The sequence below is a fragment of the Takifugu rubripes genome, chromosome 12 (genome assembly GCF_901000725.2).
Source record: "Takifugu rubripes chromosome 12, fTakRub1.2, whole genome shotgun sequence".
NCBI classification, from domain to species: domain Eukaryota; kingdom Metazoa; phylum Chordata; class Actinopteri; order Tetraodontiformes; family Tetraodontidae; genus Takifugu; species Takifugu rubripes.
In genome coordinates, this window is record NC_042296.1 from 4,711,888 (window position 1) to 4,734,461 (window position 22,574).

Here is a 22,574-nt window from a genome sequence, read left to right on the forward strand (position 1 = left end):
CCTCATGAGTAAAAGATGACCTGAAAAAAAATCCAGAATATTTTCATATAATTGTACAACATAATTCCAGAAAATGAACATTCTGATGCAATTCAGTTGTGTTCTGGGCTTCATTCGATAGCTTCGTCGACCTGCAGTATTGGTTCACCGAATCGGAACCAAGTCTCCTTCCGACCTCGGACAAAACTGCTTATGTCATTCTCCCAGAATGCATTGAGGAGAGAAAACCCACCTGAATGGCTCTATAGTTAACGATTGCATTTAAACAATTGGGACCTTTTTAAAAAAAAAAAGTTTAAACGCTTTATATATTAGTGTGACAGATGAATAGATGTGTTTTTAATCCCTAAAACCAAAAAATATTCAAATCCAACTGGCTCTTGTTTTTGTGCCAATATGGGTTAGCATGTCCCACAAGAGGTCAAGTGACTCTCAAACTGAAGCAGAACTCTTCAAGCCACAAATAAACAGCAAAGAAAACAATAAGTAGGTTTTATATTTTATTCCAAAACCTTCAAAATAAGTTTCAAGTTCAAGAAAGTAGAATAAGCTTAGACACAATGCAAAGCATCATATACAGACGGATAAAATACATTTTAGATATTGCAGACAAGCCATGGTGGGTCTTACATATGTACATTATGTATGTAAATTTGTATGTACAATCTTTTTTACATATACAAAAGGCTGTTTCTATTTTTCTTTGTATATATTTATATATTTATGTATAGAGATTTTTCATATACTCCCAACTAGCATTTGTACTACAATAATGAAAAAGAAAAACATTTACATATATGTCAATCCATTTTTCTTTTTATAATACAAATGTATTTTCATAAAAATATATCTCTGTACAAAAAGGGTTTTTTTGTTGTTTTTTTTTAAATTTATGAACACTTTTATCATAGACTCTTTCCCACCACAGTTACACAACAAGCTGCTCAAGTCCAGTTTTTTTTTTTTTTTTTTTTTTTCCTAACGCGGGACCCTTTGGGCGCACAGCAAGACACTGGATCTTGTTTTGTTGAGGCGTTCAAGGGTCACACTGATGCTGATCAGGCGCTATGATATGAGTTTGAGTCCCATTTAGCGGCGGAGAGTTCTACAGGGCTCCTGTGAAAAATATATATAAAACAAACAAACAAACAAACAAAAAACCAACAGGGACATTTCACTTGTAGCCGTGACACTCAGAATAAAAAGTCTGCGGTCATAAAAGCAGCTCTCTCTTCATATTTTGCTGTAGTGGTCTCTTGATAAGTTGGACATTCTGTTTTGTTTCCGAGGGATGAAACACTGTGGCGGCACAATTTCATTATTGCACACAAACGGAGGAGCGTTTTTAAGTTTACAGCCATTAAAACACAGAAGGTTTAAATTCAGATGCACCCAGTGAATTGAAATACATTCTTTTTTTTCCTTTCTTTTTTATATAACTGTTATAACTGCGATGCTCAGTTTCAGGATCGCTCTTGAAACCTCGGCCAGAAATGTTGAAATGAAGGCAGTTTTTAATGGAATAAGTGAAATGTGAGGAGGAGGATGGAGCGCAGATGGATTGCCTGGCTGTTTTATTAAAGCCTGTGCTTAAAAATGAGAGCTCTTGTCACAGAAAAGAATCCCGACGCTTCCGTTCGAGTCTGCGCGTGTCAGAAGTCAAAGATCGCGACTGTGGGTGTGCTTCACTACGGAAGTGATGGTGACCAGGAGGACGACTGTGCCTGGCTGATAACAAAAATGAAGCAAGGATGAGCAGAGTTTCTGTCTTTAAGTGAGCTAAAAGTAGCAGGAAGTGCTGGGCTGCTCGCAGGAAAGACTCGTTTCAAACTGATATGACACATTGACATCCAGAACTCGGAGATCTTTCTTAGGACTGAACTTTCTGGGAAAAGTTTCTGGGTTTCAAGATGTACAGGAAAAAAAAGTGAGAAACTTGAAAAACTAAGTTCAACTATTCACCTTGGTAATATTTCTAAAATTTGACTGAATTTTGGGACTCTTTGGTTACAAAACAGGGTACCGTCTCATCCCAACAGCTGTACTGCTGATGTTGGTTTATATTAGAGACAAATCATACTCTATATGTACAAGTGCATGTTTTAAAGTAAAATGCAATTCACTAGTGATGGCAATCTGCGGCTTGGAACAGCTTATTTGTAGGGAAAAGGGGGCGTTCTCAAAGTACTGCTGTAAAAACAGAACAAAGACAAGTAAGGGAGCGGACGTGTCGCCTGTTGAAGGCTAAAAACAACATGGAGCCAAACACTGGACAACCTCTGACCCGCAGAAGAGCTCAAAGAGTGACACTGTCATGCCTCCTCTTGACCCCACAAAACACCATATCAAGTCATAAAAGGACCTGATGGATCCTTCGGGGTGGTTCTAGTTTTCAAGAAGCAGATCCAGACGGACCTGAATCTGCAGCAAATGTATGGTTGTGGGTCGTTAATCTAACATGAAAGTTTAATTTTCTATTTGACATGATTAAACCAGCTTCGCCCAAACTTAGTAAAGAAGAAAATGAATCACTGCATCTGCTTCAGATTGTACCAAGGCACTATAATGAATGTAAAGTGCATATAGAGAACTGGCGGAAGTTAAAATAAGATGGAAATGGACCCTTAAAGATATTTTTGAATTCCCAATCCTCCTTAATGGAAACAATCAGGCAACGACTGTCCTGAGGGAGCTGAGTGTCTTATCTTGCTAACCGATCACTTTGGCTTATCTTCACTCTTTACCAGTCTAGCGAGTTGCACAGTGGACGTTAATCGCTCTCACGGGGAGAAAGAACACGGAGAGGAGAACTTCAAAGTGACCTTAACAGAAACTCACTGGAAAGCGCGCGGAGCTGTCGACCGCCGAGCTATCTGCGATTTCAGAGGGAAAATAAATGAAATGCACGCGGCCACACAAACCAATGAGAACTGAGTACCGGTGTCCTGGAGATAATGTGAGAGCGACGGCTTCCCTCTCCCTGCGAGATCTCCTGGGTAATTCAATCCTTTCCTTTCCCATCAATTCAAGACCTGCGCAGACAAGGAGCAATATTCCATCTGTAGGGTTAAGCTAAGTGTGAGCTTTAAAAGTAATAACACTGTAAAACAATTACCAACCTCAAGTAAATCTGACTGAAGGAACAATACAGTGATTGGTTTCAAAAGGCCTCGACCTATGAGAGGAACGTTGTACTGTAGGTAGATTTTAAAGGGTTTAACAGCATGTACAGAAGTTGGCAATAAAAGCCATTTCCAAATACAGTTAATGTATCCATGCCAGCAAAGCTGGAAATTGGAGACCAAATTAAAGAATTATACACTTTAGGGAGGCTTTTCTGGAGATAACGGTTCTGCGCGTGTGCGGTCCGTATACCTCGTCGTTCTCGTTCTCTGCTGGAATTTCCCTTCGATGCTTCCTCCAAATATCATATATTCGGCCCTCAACTGTCATCGAAGACGCTGATCCCTTTCGAATGGGTAGCGTTAACCGATCGCACCTGAACGCAGTCAGTGACGACGAAATGAGAAGCCGACTGTTCAAGCCGCAGATTGTGGAAAAGGATGAAATGAAATAAATGCAGTGAATTATTTAGCAAAATCGTCTATCGTGTGGTTGGTGGAGTCTTTGGGAAATTGGGCCATAGATATTTTGGGTGGACTGCAGATGCAGCTGGCACACAGTCACGCTCGCTCTCTGACTCTATATTTACACAAAAGTTCTCCCTCGGTAAGTGCTTCTTTTTTTCTTTTTCTTCAGCAGCAAAAGCTACCTTTTAACCCCTGCTATGGACACAGCTGACTCAGCAAGTGTGATTTCATCCCTGCTTCATGAAAAAAAAAAAAGGACGCAGAAGAATCTGGATCTACGACACGGCCTTCAAAACAAAGTGAATACTCCAGGCCTACAGCCAGAGCTGTGGGGCCTCAAGTGGAACCCATCCACAGCTTCTGCACCAGACAGTTTAGGGAGAAGGAAGAAAACACAGCTCCAGATGCCTCACAGAAAAGAAGAGAAGAATGCCGGGCGTGGGGGGTACCAGGAAGGTGGAACAAAATGGTTCAGGACTGTCTGTGACTCACGCTGGTCAGTTCACATCCGCATGCGTCTGTGTTGGCTACAGCGAAATCTCCTCTGGGCTGAGGCAGAGGGTGGCGAGAAGGGTCTCCCCAGCTCCTGTGAGAAACCACGTAAAGCTACAAAATGCGTTCCCGGTGGTGGCGTCCGTCGCGACCGTCCCCACGCGGCTCATTTCTGAACTCCTGCGGGCATGGGCGGTTTTGACGGGAGGTGGTTCTTAAATGTGTCTGACTGATGAAATTCTTCGTCTCGCCCTCCACTGGAGCCACTCTCTATTGGCCGGCAGGGGAGGATTGTGGAGAGCCGCTCCTCTCCTCGCTGGATCCAGGATGAACAGATGGATGGAGGGACTGAAAGGGGGACAACAGGAGGAAACAGAAAAGCAGGCGAACCGATGATTAAAGCCGAATAACAGCAAAGGAAAATAAGCAACAATCAAATTGCGGCAGATAAAAGGTAAGAAATTCACCAGCAGAGAGATGAGAAAAAGCAGTCGGATAATCTTCTCATCAACATCAACACCTTTCTTTAAATGAAGTATAAACAAACCAAATGGAATCTATTCATATAAATGATAAAGATCAACGCGAACAGCAGAATAATATTTTATCACAAACACATAATTGGTCAAGGAGGATGCGAGGGGTTTTTTTTCTTTCAAAAATGGATGCTTGGAATTTAAAATCTTAAATTGTGACTTTTTCGAAAGGTTTACCTCTGGACGAAATGACGCTATACAGCCGTGCACACTGTGCTGACTGTGAACTCTGTCTCGCTGGCCATGATGTCAGTCGGCTGGATGTTGCGGTCGTACATGGGGTTCTCGAACGTAGCGCGCCCATTAGTGTTCTCGTGGCCCACGTAACCATTGAAGGGGACTTTGGGTCTTCTTCTGGAAAAACATTAAATCACTACAGTCAGGCCGGCACACTAGAATACACAATGTTTTCTATTGTTGGGGTGGAGATGAGGAGAATTACTGAATATGGAAATGAAAAATTCAACCCTTAAACAAAAAAGCAAGGACCTACACCTGACACGAGGATATTCAGATCTCTCGAACCATTAGAAGCATCATTAGCAGCCAAACAGGGGTTTTCTAGCTTAAAGCTTTAAATCCAATCCAATCAGTCAGTCAATATTTCACGGGAGCATCGTTATTAACTGGGAGAAGTCAAGGTACAAACTGGAGTCGTTCGCTGTAGCCGACTGTGGGTGAGTGCAAATGAGTTTTCTGTGCAGGAAGACAAGTGTTACCTTTTATATTACAGATGATGATCTCATTTTGAGGTCATCGTGTCACACCTCAGCTGACTTAGGACATTCATATCGACTTAATGTAATGCAAATTTATCTTTCAAGAGCAATCACTGCAGATTCTCATCAGAAACCCGGAAATTTGCTTTGCAATGGGAGGAGAAAGCGACTGGCACTGTGGGGGGAGCAGGGTGTTGATCTTCACCTGTGTTTATAGAGGTACAGAGCAAAGCCTGCGATGATCATGGCTATAAAAGGCACTAGGATAGCTGCAGCCACCGAACTGCTGTTGGATGCAAAGTTGTAGCCTTGGTTGTCTCTGAAAGGATCCAAACTCTCTGTGGGTAAAAGACAAAAGTGGTCCCGCATAAGCAACACAAACAACAAGAGAGCTAAAATCAACTGTTCACAAACTACTCATTCATTGACTGAGATAAACAGATGAAAGGATCTCTTCTGAGGCTGAAGGGGACAGCATGATCTCAGTTTCATGCTCCACATCCAAATACTTTTTTCTGTGTAAAAAAAGTAGTTTAACATGGAGCTCAATGCACAGTTAGATTGTCTATTCGGGTTTCAGGTCTCAAACATCCACCATCCATTTTGTAAGAAGCCTCATGTAGTCTAAGGCTGAAACCCAATTCTCCTTTTCACCCCTCCCACTTTGTCAACCCCTGGTCCCTCAAAACGGAGGAAATGAATGAAAACTTTTCCCTATGAAAGGGGACGACCGCCACGCCATCAAATGTTGTCTCTAGAACCGCTCAGTCTAAGTCCCAGTCAACATAGCGTTGTCAACAGAGATAGTTGCCGTGGTTCTGGTTATAGTTTAAGGCTGGAAAAACATGTGTTGTCACTGCAAAAATCAATATTGGTGCTTTATTCATTCTGCTTTTTTTCTTCTTTTTGTGTCTGTGCTTTGCTATATCGTGGAGAATTGATCAACTCCTCCATTTTATTTAAACTCTTTGTGCAAAGCGGTAAGATAAGAATTACAGACAGGAATTGGGATTGGCCATAAATCTCTGCGAAGCAAAGAAGATAACAGATATTTTGATGTTCTAGCCTAGGGGGCGTCAAAGTTCATTATCCCAAAAATGCGTCTTAATTAGTGCCATCAGAGTCTGACACAATTGAGTTGTATTGGATCGTCTCCGGAGTTCATGAGGGGGTGTGTCAGGGAATGCAAAGATGGAAGTCCACCTGTTTGCACACAAACTGCCCCAAAAAACCCTTCCAACAATGGATGGATGGATGGCAAGCAAAAGGGAATTTAATTAGAAGCTTGCCGATCACGCCCCTACTATGCAATGATGGTGTGTGCCGACGCCCCCGTGCTGCTGTCCCTCCATCTCCGAGTTGAGCAAGAGTTGGGAGAGGAGATTTGGAACGTGCCCCCACCTGCTACCCATTTTGTTCTCATTTCATAAAGAGCTGTCCTTTCATCGTGCTTCATCTGTGTCCTTCACACACCATTCAGCCATTATAACTTATTTTAGAGCAGCTGCAAACCTTCGCAATTCATTTTTATCACATATTTAGAGGGTATCAATAATTTGCCAACCAGGTCTGGCATTGTGATCTCTGGAACTCAGAATAGATGGGGACTTTCATCAGGGTCTTTTTTGCTGGACATTGATCCTGATTGGGGCTCTTTGAGAGCACAACCTGGTGCAATGGTTAATTGATTACCAGGGTTAGCCTTAAGGCACCATCGATGAAAAAAAGAACAAAAAGTTGAGCGGGAAAGAAAAGAATCCCTGCTGCAACCGCTTCAGTATCGCAGGAAGCTGATATTAGGTCTTGTCTTTGTAGGTCACAGCCGCCCAATAGGGCGACTGCATCACCACCTGACTTGCCACCATCCAGGACAATCTAGGATTCCTGTCTTCTACTGTTGGGTGGATGAATGTTTCTTGCTTACTGTGTTCATGAACTGCCTCCATCTCTTCATTAACCGGTCAAGGTTGCATCCAGCGACTTAAATAAAAATGTCCTGGATTATTATGACTGTGCAGAGACGCCAAAAAGGCAGCCCACACTTCAATGATACATGGAGCCTTTGTCTGATAGAGATTTCAAATATATATAAAAATAACACTTCTTTCTCAGGGGGCCCGCTTGCTCACAGTCTTTTAACTGACTAAGTGGCCAGCGCACTCACCAAGTCTCTGGAGACCGAATTGGCCAAAGCCTTTCCCTCTGACAAATCCCTGGTACACAAAGGAGTTGGATGAAGAGATGTAGGACACCTAGGGAGAAAGAAATGGAAGAGAGACACTTTATGTGTCATATCTGGGGTTTACAAAAGAGCGTATCATCAAAGTGTCAGCAGCCGGTGCAGGGAGAAAATGAAATATCATGTCATAGGAGCTGAGAGGCGCTCTTATGGCTGACATTTAATATGATGCTTTTCCGCTCAGCAGCACAAACACAATGCCACTCACACCGGTGCCACATGAGGAATATTTCACCTTCCGCGACGAGCGGCTACACAACCACTCGCGAGGCCAAACATGCTCGCGGAACCATGCACGAGATATACTGTGTTGTTTTTTTTTTTTTCATTATGTGGAAAGTGCATGTGCATAAGAGGTGCCCGGGGTTGGGGAATATGAGTAGGGAGGAGGATTGGGGGGGTAGGGGGGTATGGCTGTCAAGCACTGATTAACCGGCAATGATTTAACTGACATTTTAATTAAAGAGAAAACTCTTGGTGGGCCTTCCATCTCCCCAGAGTGACAAGGTTAGCGTGTGCTGGTGCATATTTCACAAGTCAAGAGTTGAGCGTCCGCAGCGTGATGCGGGGTTTCTCCAGCCCGACCCGGGTCCTTGCACTTACATGTCCATCCAGGGCCCAGTTGTCTATTTTGAACTTGTTGACAAACATCTCCACAGGGCCTCTGATCTGGTGGACCTGCAGCAGCAGCTGGGCCTCCTCCCTCTTGTATGTGCCTGAGGACAAGCAAAAGTTCTCTCGATATTTTGGAATAGCACTCAGAACAAATTTGCACAGTAATGGCATCTGTGGTTCAAGGGTACGAGCAAACCTTGTGATTTAATTCTAATACCTTCTACCCTGTGATGTCAAATATGTAAAAATAATCTAACCTCTAAGTAAATACAATGAGGAGCTTCAGACTGTTCCTTTATTGGTTTTATCGTGGATAATATACTGCATCTGGCACTGTTGGGCCCCGCAAATTGGTTAACATATCAGCATTTTTCAACTGAAACAGCCTACAAAGAAGAAAGCTCACAACTTTATGTAAAATATGTAACAAAATGGGTGTAAAATTGAGTATCTGCTAAATTGCACTGGACAAACCTCTTCAGGGTATTTCAAGCACGATTTTATTATTCCACAGCAATGCAACGTAAATTCTGACACAACGATAACAATCAATAGGCACCGTGGACAGTGTGGTCATTTATAGCAGTAGTATATTTACTACACTGTAAAGAGGGGGGCTGTCTATATTCAGTGTACCAACCGGCCAGTTTGAGCTCCACTCCGCTGTGGTCGATGAGGGTGCCGTTAACACGGTTGCTGAAGGGCTCAAAGGCAGTGATGTTGAGCATAGCTGGCTGTTTCTTCCCCAGATACTCATAGGACCCCCTCCAGAGAGAGTTCTTCTCGAACACGCCGGCTGGGACTGAAAAAGGAAAGCGAGACGAAAGAGGCAATTGAAGGCACGCCTTTGTTGACGACAAAGAGCTCCCGCCAGGTGGATTCACTGGGCCGAGCAGAGGCGACAATCAGGGAAATCAGATAACAGGGTTTTGGGCGAGCTGTTGAGAATTAAAGATGAGGGGATTTATTCTGTGATAAATGTGTTCATTTGGATTCAAAGCAGAGGACACCTGGCTGGTATAAACGATCAGAGCCCCTTTTTTAGTCGGGCACAGCCCCAGTTTTTGTTGGGGTGTTTAAGCCCAGGTTTGTTGGTTCAACAGCATCACAAGTCCTCCACCACGGTTGTGCTTTATCAATTAATTAATCATTTTAGGGTGTGTCTGAGGTTTAGCACACAGTAAGCAGATCACCAGATAATGATCCCCCCCTCCCACGATTAAAGAGCAGGCGCATCGAGTCCTTGGAGTCAGTGGAAATCCACTGTACTGGAGCTACATTAGCCCGGTAAAAGTTAAGGTGACTTCTCACAAAGGGGTCAACGGTATAATGTCCTATCAAGGAATCATGATGCCACTGTGGCCAACTGGCATCGCAGTCTTGTGTGTTAAATCTCCTAATGTTGGCAGAGAAAACTAAAAACCAAACTAAATCTTTAATCTCACTTGATGCGAGGAGGACGAAAGGGCCTTTTAATCTCTCTGAATTCATAAAATACTTTGAGACAATAGGATAAAAGTGTCTTCTCACCTGGTAATTTGGAGGGTGGCTCCTGCACCGTCCCCACTGGACTTTTACCACTCGGCCGATTATCAGCTGGAGGTGAAAAAATAGAGGCTGTGTCAGAGTTATTATATCTAACCTGATCTCATCCTTCAAGAAGTGCAAATAAGAGCCAGGATTCTCTGGTAATGCGCAGCTGGAAGGTAACTGCCGTGGGCGGATGTCATTACCAGCTCTTCCTGCTCAGCACCATGACTAATAACCCCCGTGGTGGCCAGGTTAAAGGCTGCGTGTGACAGGACTTGACTCACGCTTCCAAAGAACAGCCTCTGTCAGACAATCTTTCTCTGTTTCAGGGGAAACACTTTAATAATGGTTTACTGCACGTGCGGGGCGTTCAGGAGCTTTACGCCCTGCTGCAAACAAACAGCCATACTGAAGGTGCTTTATTAGCTCAAACTTGAATACACAAACGGCACAGGCACACACACATACACACACACTTATTAGCTGCCAGTGTTGAGCTGGCCTTCCATCACTGCACCCACCGGGGTTGTTAGAATTCTGTTTGTGCTAAGGCTAGTTGTCTTTCTGCTCCTGATAGAGCAGCCTTAACAACCTTCAATACATCAGTGACGGCTTAGCATGGAATACATCACTTGGAATGCCCCTTTCTCTGAAGTCTTTGTATTTAACTCATTAGAATTCATCTGTCCTGGATAATTATGGGCCAATGACCATTATTTCCCTACATGTATATTAGACCAGCACTTGAGGGAGGTGTCTTAATTGCACACCACTTGTCTGCGAGGCCCCGTTTATAAGAGGTTCTTCTGCTCACATAATCGATGGAATTCAGCGGTCTAAGCAAGGTTTTCACACCTTGTTATGGTTGTAAAGTCTTTCTGCGCATGATGGCGAAACCACCCTGCCCGGGCATGTGTGCTTAAATAATAATTATCACCATTACTTTAATCCCTCATTTACACACTTGAGTCATCAAATCCACATGAGTCATGCTGGACTAATTGTAAAGGCAGGAACCAATTTGACATGTTCCCATTTGGGTGGAATGCAACCAGGGTGGTACCTGCACACAGAGGGGGCTTCCCCGTCCAGCTTCCATCAGACCGGCAGGTCCTGTGCTCTGATCCTCCAGCCAAATAGAAGCCAGGCTGACACGTATAGATGAGCGTGTAGCCAAGGGAAGGCAGTTCAATGGCTCGCACATCAGACTGGGCTGGTAGCTCTGGCTGGCTGCAGTGGTGGGCTGGAGGAAGAAAGCAAGAGGGAGGGGGAGGGGGGCAGATTAAAGAGAGCACGGTAAAAAGCCAGAGAGGGGAGTTGCTGATATGTAGAGGGATCAGAAAAAGTGCCGGATAAGAAGGAGGAAAATCACAGTGGAGGAGCAAAAGTTTTAATAAAAAAAAATAAAAAAACATAGGTGGGTGTAAGGGATCAAACAGGACTGTATGTCAACGCTGATGCCAAACCTTTTGCCGAAGGGTATGTTTGAAAAACACGCTGCCGCGATACAAAAGTGACTGTTGACTTACCAATGCACTCGGGCTGGAAACCACTCCAGGTGAGATTTGGCATACATGTGCGTGAAATGGAACCCTGCAGTAAGTAGCCCTTTCTGCAGCTGAAGAACACGGTGCTGCTGACCTGTTGCAGGACATGCGTAAATAGGTGAGGACATATGTGCTTGGAAATAAACGTAGTTTACATATTATGAATAAATCAAATAAATATTAATTTTAGGTTGGCTATCGTGGTGTAACAAAAAAAGGAATGGTAAATGCAATCAAAAGATGCTTTAATGCAACAGGTTGGGAACTTATGTGCATTTTTTAGATATTTAAAAGAAGCAAGAAATGAAAGCCACATTGCATTGTGCACACATGAATAGCGTACTTTAAGGCTCAAATCCAATTTGGCACAAAGCTCAAGGCATTGTGTGCAATTTTGAGCGGAATTCATTTAATATGTTGCCACGCGTTCATACCTGGTAGCCTTGAGTGTTGTTTTGATTTCCGAAGAGAGGAGTGCCAGGGTCTCCACAGGAGGTGTGAGTTGGATCTGCAAGAATGGAAAGCTGTTCTCTAAAAGTGACGTGTTGAAGTTGTAGCCTAATTATACAGATTCTTTGTGGAGCACTACTAATACACAAAGGTCTGGTATAATATAGTGACTCTAGGCACGCAGGGCTGGGAGCAATCACTTTAGCATGGAGCTCTGGTTTACATTTAATGTTTAATGTGACCGATGTAACATGAGCTAAAATAAGCATTCTGTCTCTAAAAATTTTTTTACTGACATTATCACATTCAGGATCCGTTATTATCCAGCTGACATTTTGAGCCTGTGTAAAATACAGCCCATCCCTCATCTTTACAACTAGATCCATAAAAGAGGATCTCACAATTCACGCGTTACATCCATATTGTTTTATGACTTTTTGCGAGAGGGCGTTGTGTCTGTTTGTGGGCTGGGTCATATACTTCTGACAAATGTTGCCGAGGTCGACTGGTTATCGGTTATCATGAAATCTGCACAAGGTGATTTTGAAGTCTGACTAGCACTTAATTACATTTCAACAGTTGGCATCATTGTCTACAGACATGATATAACCAAAGTGGAGGAAACCAAAATCTTATACCTATACAAGATGGTTGTGTGCCACTCCAGGTGCCATCATATTGGCAATACCTCCTGGTGGAGCCCACAAGGATGTAAGGAGGGTAGCAGAAGAAGGAGACAGAGGAAAGGTAGGTGAATCCCCTGTCTTCTCTTCTTCCCTGGGCTGGTATTCCAGGATCTCCGCAAAATACGGCTGCGTAGATGAAGAAAAAAAGGGGAAAACGAGGTGACCTACCTGCTGTTTATACATAATTTAAATGGGCATTCCAGCATGACGCAACTCACGGAAGCACTGGGGTTTCTCTCCGCTCCAGTTACCGCTGCCCTGGCATGTCAACACGGTGGGCAGGGAGAGCTGGTAACCTTGGTTGCAGGAGTAGCTAATGCTTGAGCCCCAGGTGAACTCTGTGCCCACAACCTGTCCGTTGGGGATGTTAGGTGGTGGGCCGCACACGATCGCTGTGAGCAGAAAAAAGAGATGTCTTTTTTTCCACCCCCACTTCTTTAATCTGTAGTGAATATCTCGGTGCACATCGTCCTACGGTGCTTTACCTTTACAGAGAGGCTTGGTGCCGTTCCAGGTGCGGTCCTTGGTGCAGATGAGGGTGGAGGCGCGGTCGGCGTCCATCATGAATCCAGGAGAACAATGAAAGGTGGCGGTGTGGTTGTAGGTGAAGTCGTTTCCTACCCTCAGCCCGTTGGCTGGCACTCCAGGGTCGCCACAGTTGATTACTGCACAAACAAAAGAGAATGAATCACGTTGCCGCCACGGCAAACAGGCTTTCCAGTTATCACATCTACCGCCAAACGCCCACAGAATTTGTTCTTGAAACTTTGTTTTTTTGCCTTAAGTGCTGAAAACGAACCGCGGATTTTAAAATAGGGCCCAATTTGTTTTACATTTGTTCCTAGTCAATAAAAGGAGGGAATCAATATCACATACTTAGGACAAGATTAAAGTAAGTGAAGAAAGTAAAGCAGCACCGCAGATGGAGTCTCAGACTTAATGAACTGTTATATTGCATGTGCTTAAACTTGGCTGTTCACCTCACAAACAAAACCCAACAAACTAAGAAGCGACTTCATTAATAGACCATTCCAGTGATGAGCACGATCGCTCAAAAACAACCAAGTTTGGATTATGTGTTCATCCTAAAGGGATGCATGAAAGAAGGACTTTCTATGGAGCATCTGTTCTTGCGTGGCAACTCTCGAAACTTTGGAATTTTCAGGGTCCGGGCAGGGGACAATCGAACGATTCATCTTGTAAAGTACTCGGCTCAAGCTTCATTTTCCTCCATGATTGTGCCTTTACAACTGGAGGAGAGTGTGTGATCAACTATCAGCAGCATGAAATCTGGACTTCAGCAGCAAATATCTGAGGAAGAAAAGTCAGGGAAGAAGAGCAACTCAGGCTGCCTTGGGATGCAAAGCCATTACTGAATGCCTACCAACCTTCGAGCGGAATTCCCAGTGGGGTGAGGAAAGGGAGCCTCTGTGCCCCCCATGACAGAGCAGGCCACAACAATTCCTGACCAGAGTCACTACTTCTGTCTACAAAGAAGGTTCTTAAAAGGCCGGCTGTACAGACAAATAAATGCTTCTTTTGCATAGCTTTATGCTCAGTCTCACCACTAAATACGTGGATGATTTGACACAGTTCATAACACCACATCAAATCCCTATATGGGAGTAACTCTAAGTTTCAGTAAACTTAAGCAAAAGACTAACGACCTAGTGCTTTCAAGAAAATCCATTTTCAATGTTCCATTTTTCTCAGTACCACAAAGCTCCTTCAAGTGTTCCTTTCCTTGTGTTCCATCAAACTGCACCCACATCCCACCCCCCTGTCCTGTGGATCACTGAGGTCTAAGAGCCAGAATGGTACTGCTGAGAGTTTATCCTCTCCATTCAGAATGGACCGGTTCTTTTGGTGACCTCTATTTGCCAGGGTCTCTTTACTATTGCAGCACATGAATGTCTATTTTAGTCATGATGGACCGTACTTCTTATCATCCTGTTTGGCTATCATGTCATATATTCCCACATTAATATTCAGACAATTACACTTTTGTGTTTGCCATTTTCTCTCTATAGGCCATCACAATAATTAGCTATTTTCTGTGAAAGTCAGACATGCCCTTTCTGATTTATGCTGGGTATTGTGTAAATTCATCAAGGGGTCTCTCAATTGCAGACGCTGACATTTTTGCCCACCTCATCCAGAGTCTTAGTCACCTCCCACATAATTGTTGAGGGTTTTTTTTTTTTCTACCAATGAAATGATTTTGTGATTACCCACTTGAGCGGTCTGCCAAATGCCAATTCAACACCTGGAATGAACTCCAGACCTTTATCTGCTCCATTTCTCCAGGTAACGAGGGGACCTGGCCGGAAAACAGGCTCATTCCAAATACTTTTCAGCCCCTGACAACGGGGGTAAAATAGCCTGCTGGTTATACTGGTTACAGCATGGTGGGTCCATCTCTGGAGCAGGAAACCTGTCATTGATACCCATCTCCGACCAGATTCATGTCAGAAATGTTAATTACCGGAGCACTCTGGCACATTGCCAGTCCAGGTCCCGTTGACTGTACAGTGTCGCGTCAGCAAGCCAGTAGAATAGTAGCCCTCTCTGCAAGTGTAGGTAATGGTTCTGGAAAATGTCAACCCATCATGGATCAGGATCTGGGCATTTCGTGGAGTTCCGGGGTTTCCACAAGAGATCACTAGAAAAAGGGAGAAAAATTACTCACTTATGTGGACTTTAAATTACTTACGGTTCTGCAAATGAAGGGTTTTTTTGCATTAAAAGTCTTTCCCCCCACTCCCTGCCAATGGTTCATACACCAGCCAACTACCACCCATCGTCACCATCCTCTGTGGCCCACTTCGTAAATACCTCTGATTGACAGATTCTTTTATGGTTAAAAAAAAAAAAAGAAGCCCCACAGTGTCCGTTCCGCCAACAGCAGCAGTTCTGTTTTTTACAGTCTCCAGCTCACCCCAGGCCTTCAGAGTCCTGTGGGCTTCATCTCCCCCCATAACAACCAGATGTGGCCTGGCCCCTTGAAGTCCATGCCAAGAGAGAGCAGGTGGGCAACCTCAGCTAGTGGGCAAAGCTGCACACGAGCGAAGGAACGAGATGAAATGAGACAAGTGAGGGAGGGAGGGGGCCGCACGGTGAGGCTGCTGTGTGGACGTTGTTAAGAATACGAGCAGTAACAACCTGAGCGGCACTGCTGAGCTCCTGAAAATAGCTAAATCTAAACTGGGAAGAGATGAGAGGACTACTGTACTTTTTCGTACAGGAGGACAAAAATCGGATAGCAAGAAAAAAAACCCAAATAAATATTGTTGACTCGACTGCAAGAGCAAGATTATGGATACATTTTGTCCATACTTCTGTTGGACAAAAAAAAACATACCCCCTCACAGGCAGATCACATATAAAACCCATTTTAGTTATAGAATTGATAAGCAAAGTCCTGATTTAACATTGAGTTGAATGCTGATTGCTCTGCCTTCCTAATAATAAAGATATTTATTAGGTACAGGTGTGACCCTTCCAAGGAGCCTCTTTCTTCATGTCACAACAAATGCCGTGTTGCATGAAGAGCTCTTTGAAGACCAAGGGGGGCCGCTCAAGTATGAGGGCATCTGTGAATCCAGCAGGTGTGCCTACAAGTAATAAATATTTCTGCTATTAACATCGAGCACAGATGATATAATCCAATTCAAGCCACCACATTATAACACATTTGAGAATAACATAATAATAATTTTTTAAAAAAATCAGTCTTTCACTGCTTTGGTGAGAATAAAATCCACGAACGGGATGCATCTGTAGCAGGACTAATTAAAACAAAAACTTTACGACCCACATTATTTCATGTTACAGCATTATATAAAGACCGTGTTCATCCAATCAAAAAGGTCCATCAACCATTTACTGGCCAGCTTCAGGTTGCAGCGCTGATTTAATTTGATGAGCACGCGTGATAATGTCCACTGACCAACTCCAGCCTCTCGTAAGGAATCCCAGGCCAGATGGGATATAGAATCTTCAGTGGAGTCTGGGTCTGCTCCAGGGGTTCCAGCTGGTGGAAATAGTTGTGGAAGGCACGTGATTCTTTAAGGTCTTTCGAGGAAAGAGAGCAGCTGCTCTGCTTCCAGTTCTTCTTCGGGACCTCTCACACCTTCAGGCTACTGCAGCTCTCACAGCCCACAGGTGAGGGCTGGACCTAGATTGATTCCTCGAAATCTTCTTTCTACCTCTCCTGCTACCCTCGACACATGAACGTCGTCACTACCGTAAATCCAAGTTCACATTTGTGGAGTCCCACAGCATCTCTGAAATTCACCGTGTTCACTTAACTGCAATATTGACACATTTCTCACCATGACATTCGGGTTGCGTGCCGAGCCAGGTCCCATTAGCCAGGCAGCTTCTCTCTGGTGAGCCCTTCAATGTGTAGCCCGGCTCACAGCTAAAATAGACGATGCTGCCAACTGAAAACTCCTCTCCAAGGCGGATGCCATGCACAGGAATGCCCGGATCTCCGCACAGCCCAGCGGAATCACCTGTGCAAGACATAGAACACATGATCATTGATGCTAACATTAGCATCAGACAGCAATCCCTGTAGGTACAGTTGATTGTGATGAACTGTAACAATAAACTGTCAGCGTCCTATTTTGTATGTTTCATCCTCTCTGTTTCTGTAACCCTTTGCATCAGTTTCTGTGAGCGCAATTGTATTTCTGTTTATTGATATTTGCTCTACACAGCACCCACCCTACAGGGGTGGTACAGGTGGGGAGGGGGTTCCCTGTGCGTCTCGGCATTGCCAAATGAATATCTACTGTGGGAGAGAACCTACGGGAGTTGGCACAATCGAGTGCTCCATCAGCCGGCTGAGGTGTGGGCGTCCTTGTTCCTGTTCTGCTTACTTTGGACACATTTAGCTCTTCAGCTGCATTTTTGGTCCATTTATTTTTCTCATTACCTGCACTGCCACCCAAACAATTTACTTATTTTCGTGACATTACGAGGGCATCTCTGTGCATCTGGATGCTGATGCTACATCTAATGGATGAAATAATACAACAAAGAGGACAGAAGTTGGTCCCACACCAGCCCGGCACTTCAAATATTAATGTATTCGCACAGCAAATGTGTTGTGCTCATCTTCATGATTTAAAAAAAATGAGCTCAGAGGCAACAGGGTTGTTTTCAGATTATCCCTCTCAGCCCACATACAGTCGATCTGGGTTCTCCGTACCAGAACAGTGCGGCGGTGAGCCGCTCCACTGGCCATCCAGCTGGCACATTCGTGTTGTGTTGCCAATGATGGCGCGCTGGCTGATGCAGCTGTAGCGGATGACCGATCCGACCGTCCGACGGTCGCCTGAGATCTGGGCGTAGGGGGGCACGCTGGGCCGGTCGCAGAGCACCACTGTCCAGGCCCATGACAAAATAAAATGGGAGTTATCGAAAATTGTGATGCAGGTGTTTGAATTGCGAAATGAAAAGACAGCGCTTAGAACCGAGACTTACACAGGCACTTGGGCAGGGAGCGATCCCAGGTACCGTCCCCCTGACAGGAGATGGAGCTGGTGCCCAGCAGGTAGTAGCCAGGGTTGCAGCGATATGACACAGTCGTCTGGAAGCTGTAGCGGTGAGGCCCGCTGGACAGGACCTGCCTGACGCTGTTCTCGATGTGCCCTGGCTCCGTGCAGTTCACAACTGAAGAAGAGGAGGCAGAGTGAAGACAATGTGTGAGCATTACAGGACTCTATCAGCGGATTTCATCCTCTTCCCTACTGCCACATGGTCCCGACACATTTCACAGGTTCACAGATTAAATGTGACCATTTTATACAAGGGAGGTTTTGTTTTCTAGGGATTTGACTCTGTCTCCCCCTTCATCTTCTGCTTCACCAATCCAACATCCATCCATCTATCCAGCAGCTCCCAAATGAAGCGGGAGGCAGGCTCTGGAAATAAACATTTGCTTCATTAGAGCCCGTCTCCGGCCGGCCGCCATGGTGCCGGGATGGTGATGGATAGCGAGCTTACAGGAGAAGAGGCACCGTGTCAGTTTAGCACCAGATGGAGGGAGTTAGGGAAGAGGGGAATGAGAGATGATGGAGGGACGGCAAAGGGAGCAGCGTCTGAATTTAGCAGGCAGAGGACCTGAATGTGTGGAATTTATTAAAATTCCAGGCAGAATATGAGGCCACAAGCACAAATTAGAATCTTACGTTCCTCTACAAAGTCAGGCAATGGGAAGGAACAGTTGTTGGGTAGCTTATGACATGAACCACAATAGAAATGGCTCCCGTGGTGCCAAAACTCTAATGGTGCCAAAAAACAATGTGCTGATTTTCGACAGCCAGGTTAGGAGGCATTTGCCATCGACAAAATGAACCCATTGTATGCTAATGAGCCTAAAAACCTTGCTCATTTTCCATACTTTACACACTGTCAAGCACAGCTAAAGCTACCCCCCCCACACACACACACACGCACACACCTGTTCTAATGTATTCTAATGGAGTGCTGACCTGTGGTGCCGTTGTTTACAACTTAATACGTGTCAAGCAGAAGAGCTGCAACAACACAAGACCTCCAGAGCTTCAATTTTTGGGAAACAAAACAAATAAATACGCCTCAAAATCATCACCAACCTACAGAAGCGGCAATGCTGTCAACATGTTTTTAATATGGAAATCTTGACCTTCATCTATACTCTCTCCCGCCCCATCATCGCTCTCCCGCTCTCCTACTTATCTGCCGAAGGAAAGCTGATTCCAACTAATCCTAGCAAAGGCTAAGGTGAGAGAATGGGAGGGGATCTCACAGCAGCAGTCTCGTACGTTCCGGTTTTGAGGGTGGAAGAACATGACACGCAGCAGAGCACACCTTGCAAAACACATCCAGAGTGTTGTAATTAATACGATAAATCTGATTGACAAAAAGACCTCTAAGCTTCTTACATTTCAAAAGCAACGGTGAGGATAATATGCAGCCCAAAACTGACACCGACAACAATCCACACGTGGTGTGCAAAGTCCACCCCTCCAAAAACAAAGCCAATGCTGATATGATGTCACTGCTAGTGTGAAAACGATTGAAGGCATGCCACAGTCATACGTGTTTTTCCTAACAACTCAAGACGCGTTCCTATGAGCCTTTCCAACCTCCTCATCCCTCCACGGGCGTCTGGAAAAGCGAAAACCTTTCCCTCCTCATTTAAAACAAACTCGCGAGTCAATCCATCACCGGCTCTGTCACAGCGTTGTCACATTCGGGGCTCGACCTTGTAAATGCCCTTTTTGTGCCTGTCACAGAGCCCTCAGTTAGTGGGACTTAGGAGACAGATGCGGGTGCCAAGATACATTGCATGTCACTGAAGAAGTGGCAAATTAAAAGTCCGCAGATCACTCATCGAAACAAAAGCAGGGCGCTTCTTATTCTGAGCAAAATAAAACAGGTCTCCAAGGGCCGCCATCTTTCATACAATCTCAAAGACCCAGTAATTGTTTTTGGCCGTCTCTGCACTTTTATTTACCAAGTGTATGTTCCTGACACTCAAGCGAGCCCGAGGGCAGAAGAGGCGGAAAGGCTAAGTGAAAATATCTTTAAAAGTAAATATCCCCCAGAACCTCCGTGGGCCTTGTGATTGAGAAAGTTAATGAAATAATCGACGCTGTTTCTTCAGCCACTTAATTTTCTTTCCTCCCGGTGCTTTTTCTGGTTTCATAGGAAGACAACATTAAACAGGGGAACTACATTAAATGGAATTCCTGGAAATAGAAATGTTTCAAGCCCAAAAATGAGCTCACATTTAATCAACAGCCTGTGTCTAAGAAAGAAAGAAAGAAAAAAGGAAAGAAAAAAAAAGCTAAAACTTTATTGCCAGCACTCACTTCGACACTTTGGGAGGGCGTTGCTCCACTGTCCGTTAGCCTGGCAGATGGACTTCGCGGCCTCATGCAGAACATACCCGGTATTGCAGACAAAACGTACAATGTCGTTTAAGTTGAACTGGGTTCCTTGGGTCATTCCAAAGATGGGGTTTCCTGGATGACCACATGTAATTGCTGGGAAAGCCAAAAAAGGACTTATTATCAATATTGATAACAGTCTATTAATTGAATATACAAGACTAATGGAGAACCAATCTGTAAAAGTGTTGACTGAGATGGATTCTTAGCGTTAGCTATGTTGGTCAATATATGTGCAAAAGTATCCAGTAAGAATAATCACAGTCATTTTGAAGTATTCAGCTAGCCCGTGTTGCTAATCAAAGGTGCTAATTTGAAGCCATGTGGTTTGCCCCACTGGCACCACAAAATATTTACAGCAGGAACTTACGGACGCAGATGGGAGTTAGTCCTGACCAGCGGTGATCCTGTTCACATATTCGCACCGACACCCCAATGAGGCGGAACCCAGGGTTACACTGATACACGACGCTGCCTCGATAGTTGTAATTCTCTCCGATGATCTGTCCATTCACAATGGGCTCCGGAGTTCCGCAGTGGCCGGCTGTGAATGACAGAGGGAATTAGTTGAAGGTCCAATGGAGGGGCTTGATGGCATTTTGGAAGAATATTCCAGATTTCAGACACCTAGACATTGGACTTGAGTCCCACTCCAAAGGCCGTTGGACAAACACTCTCGTACCCGAGAGCCCACCAAAGTATACCCTGTGTTGCAGGAGAAAATGGCAGTGGCTCCATAGACAGTCAGCGTTCCGATCTTGTTGCCATTTGGTGGAGTCCCAAGGTTCCTGCAGGAGATGACTTTAAAGGAGAAAAAAACTCTTTACTGTCTAGAAATCACTTCATATGTTTTATGGCGATTAGACTTGGGTGGTAAAGCTCTACATACTCTCACAGACTGGTCTGGGATCTGGATAGTTCCAGGTTCCATTGACCTGGCAACGAATGATCCTTTGTCCCTTGTAGTAGTATCCTGGGTCACATACAAGCATCATGATAGCATCGTATTGGTTTTGCGTTCCATATATTAGCCTCCATCTCCCGTGTTCCACAGCCGAGTGGCCAATGTCAGGACAAGTCACCGCTGGAAAGGTCAGAGGTCAAACAAAGTCAGAGAAAACCTCTCACGGAGTTTCACTAGTGAAAACTACCAGAGTCACCTGGAAGGGTGCAGCTGGAGGAAAAGAATACTCACGGAGACATCTGGGCGGGGCCTCAGTATGGCTCCACTTCCCAGATTCCTGACATATCACTGAGCTGGGGACGGACCCAGCGAGGCGAAAACCAGGATTGCACTGGTACGCGGCTCTCGCCCCTAAAGAGAAGTCCTGACCGACAATACTGCCATTGACTGGAGGTACAGGCATTCCACAGGACATAACTGGGAACAAAAAAAGACCCAGCCCCACATAGTTAGCGACAACTATTTCAATAACCATCTTTGTATACACACAGCCTAGCACTCATGGGGATTCTTGGACAAATAAACTCCCAGAGGCAAGATAGATGTGCAGTAAACAGTTGCACAGGGTGCCATCTGTGCAACGGTAAATAATCAAGTCTGGAGAGAGCGCACGCAGTTCAAGTGGAGATTACACCTGCCTCAGATATGACCAGATGCTGGGATGGCCACCCCCGCTGCTCTTTGTTTACATCTCTGCAGAGAATGTCAATACAGCTCATTTCAAATCAAACTCGGAGACGCGGAGTCTGGAGATTTGATGAGGAGAAAACTGCAGGGTTGTCGAGAGTGCCTTTAAAGGTGTGAAACGTGCCTGTCTTATTAGACGATAATTACTCCCATTGTTGATTCCCACTGCCTAAAACTCTGGCAAATCACCCAGATGAATGACATATCAAACTATACGGCTCAGAACAACCAGTTAATAATGTTCATCATTATCAAACTGAAGTAAGCCCGGTGGAGTAAGCTTTCTTGAAGCTTTCCTCCGGCTGCTGACGGCACACTGTCAGCATAAGCAAATGAGTCTTTTTAAGATCACCCGAAATTGGGATGACAGGAAAAAATAGATTTGCCACAAAAATGTCTTGAATTTAAGCATCAAACCTTTTTTTGTACAGTCCTGAGTTCAGTTTCATCACTCATGGGAAGTGAAACTGCTTGCGAAATAACATCACGGCGCATGTAGAAAACAGTTCAAATTGTAAGCTAATTGATATTTTCTTACGCAGCGATTTGCAGGAGACAGTCATCTCAATTGAA

At 44.6% G+C, this 22,574-nt stretch overlaps 1 protein-coding gene across 3 annotated transcripts in view; it reads right to left on the reverse strand.

Annotated features, from left to right (window-relative positions):
* Nucleotides 1–498: 498 nt before the first annotated feature.
* The window catches only part of csmd2 (CUB and Sushi multiple domains 2), a 152,354-nt gene continuing 130,278 nt past the window's right edge, over nucleotides 499–22,574 (reverse strand). For 2 of the 3 annotated variants that reach the window (XM_029845027.1, XM_029845028.1), the window contains exons 51-72: nucleotides 21,546–21,731; nucleotides 21,240–21,434; nucleotides 20,978–21,151; nucleotides 20,721–20,894; nucleotides 20,273–20,446; nucleotides 17,898–18,086; nucleotides 17,623–17,796; nucleotides 16,739–16,921; nucleotides 14,890–15,066; nucleotides 12,890–13,069; nucleotides 12,623–12,796; nucleotides 12,357–12,530; nucleotides 11,703–11,776; nucleotides 11,251–11,362; nucleotides 10,785–10,964; nucleotides 9,722–9,787; nucleotides 8,832–8,993; nucleotides 8,180–8,292; nucleotides 7,502–7,589; nucleotides 5,543–5,675; nucleotides 4,796–4,972; nucleotides 499–4,430 (exon numbers count right to left, since the gene is read on the reverse strand). In XM_029845027.1, coding sequence (XP_029700887.1) covers nucleotides 4,813–4,972; nucleotides 5,543–5,675; nucleotides 7,502–7,589; nucleotides 8,180–8,292; nucleotides 8,832–8,993; nucleotides 9,722–9,787; nucleotides 10,785–10,964; nucleotides 11,251–11,362; nucleotides 11,703–11,776; nucleotides 12,357–12,530; nucleotides 12,623–12,796; nucleotides 12,890–13,069; nucleotides 14,890–15,066; nucleotides 16,739–16,921; nucleotides 17,623–17,796; nucleotides 17,898–18,086; nucleotides 20,273–20,446; nucleotides 20,721–20,894; nucleotides 20,978–21,151; nucleotides 21,240–21,434; nucleotides 21,546–21,731 — 3,242 coding nt within the window. In that variant the 3' untranslated portion in view covers nucleotides 499–4,430; nucleotides 4,796–4,812. Of the gene's footprint in view, nucleotides 4,431–4,549; nucleotides 4,607–4,795; nucleotides 4,973–5,542; nucleotides 5,676–7,501; nucleotides 7,590–8,179; nucleotides 8,293–8,831; nucleotides 8,994–9,721; nucleotides 9,788–10,784; nucleotides 10,965–11,250; nucleotides 11,363–11,702; nucleotides 11,777–12,356; nucleotides 12,531–12,622; nucleotides 12,797–12,889; nucleotides 13,070–14,889; nucleotides 15,067–16,738; nucleotides 16,922–17,622; nucleotides 17,797–17,897; nucleotides 18,087–20,272; nucleotides 20,447–20,720; nucleotides 20,895–20,977; nucleotides 21,152–21,239; nucleotides 21,435–21,545; nucleotides 21,732–22,574 lie in introns of all 3 variants that reach the window. The other variant, XR_003890235.1, reaches the window with a different exon arrangement.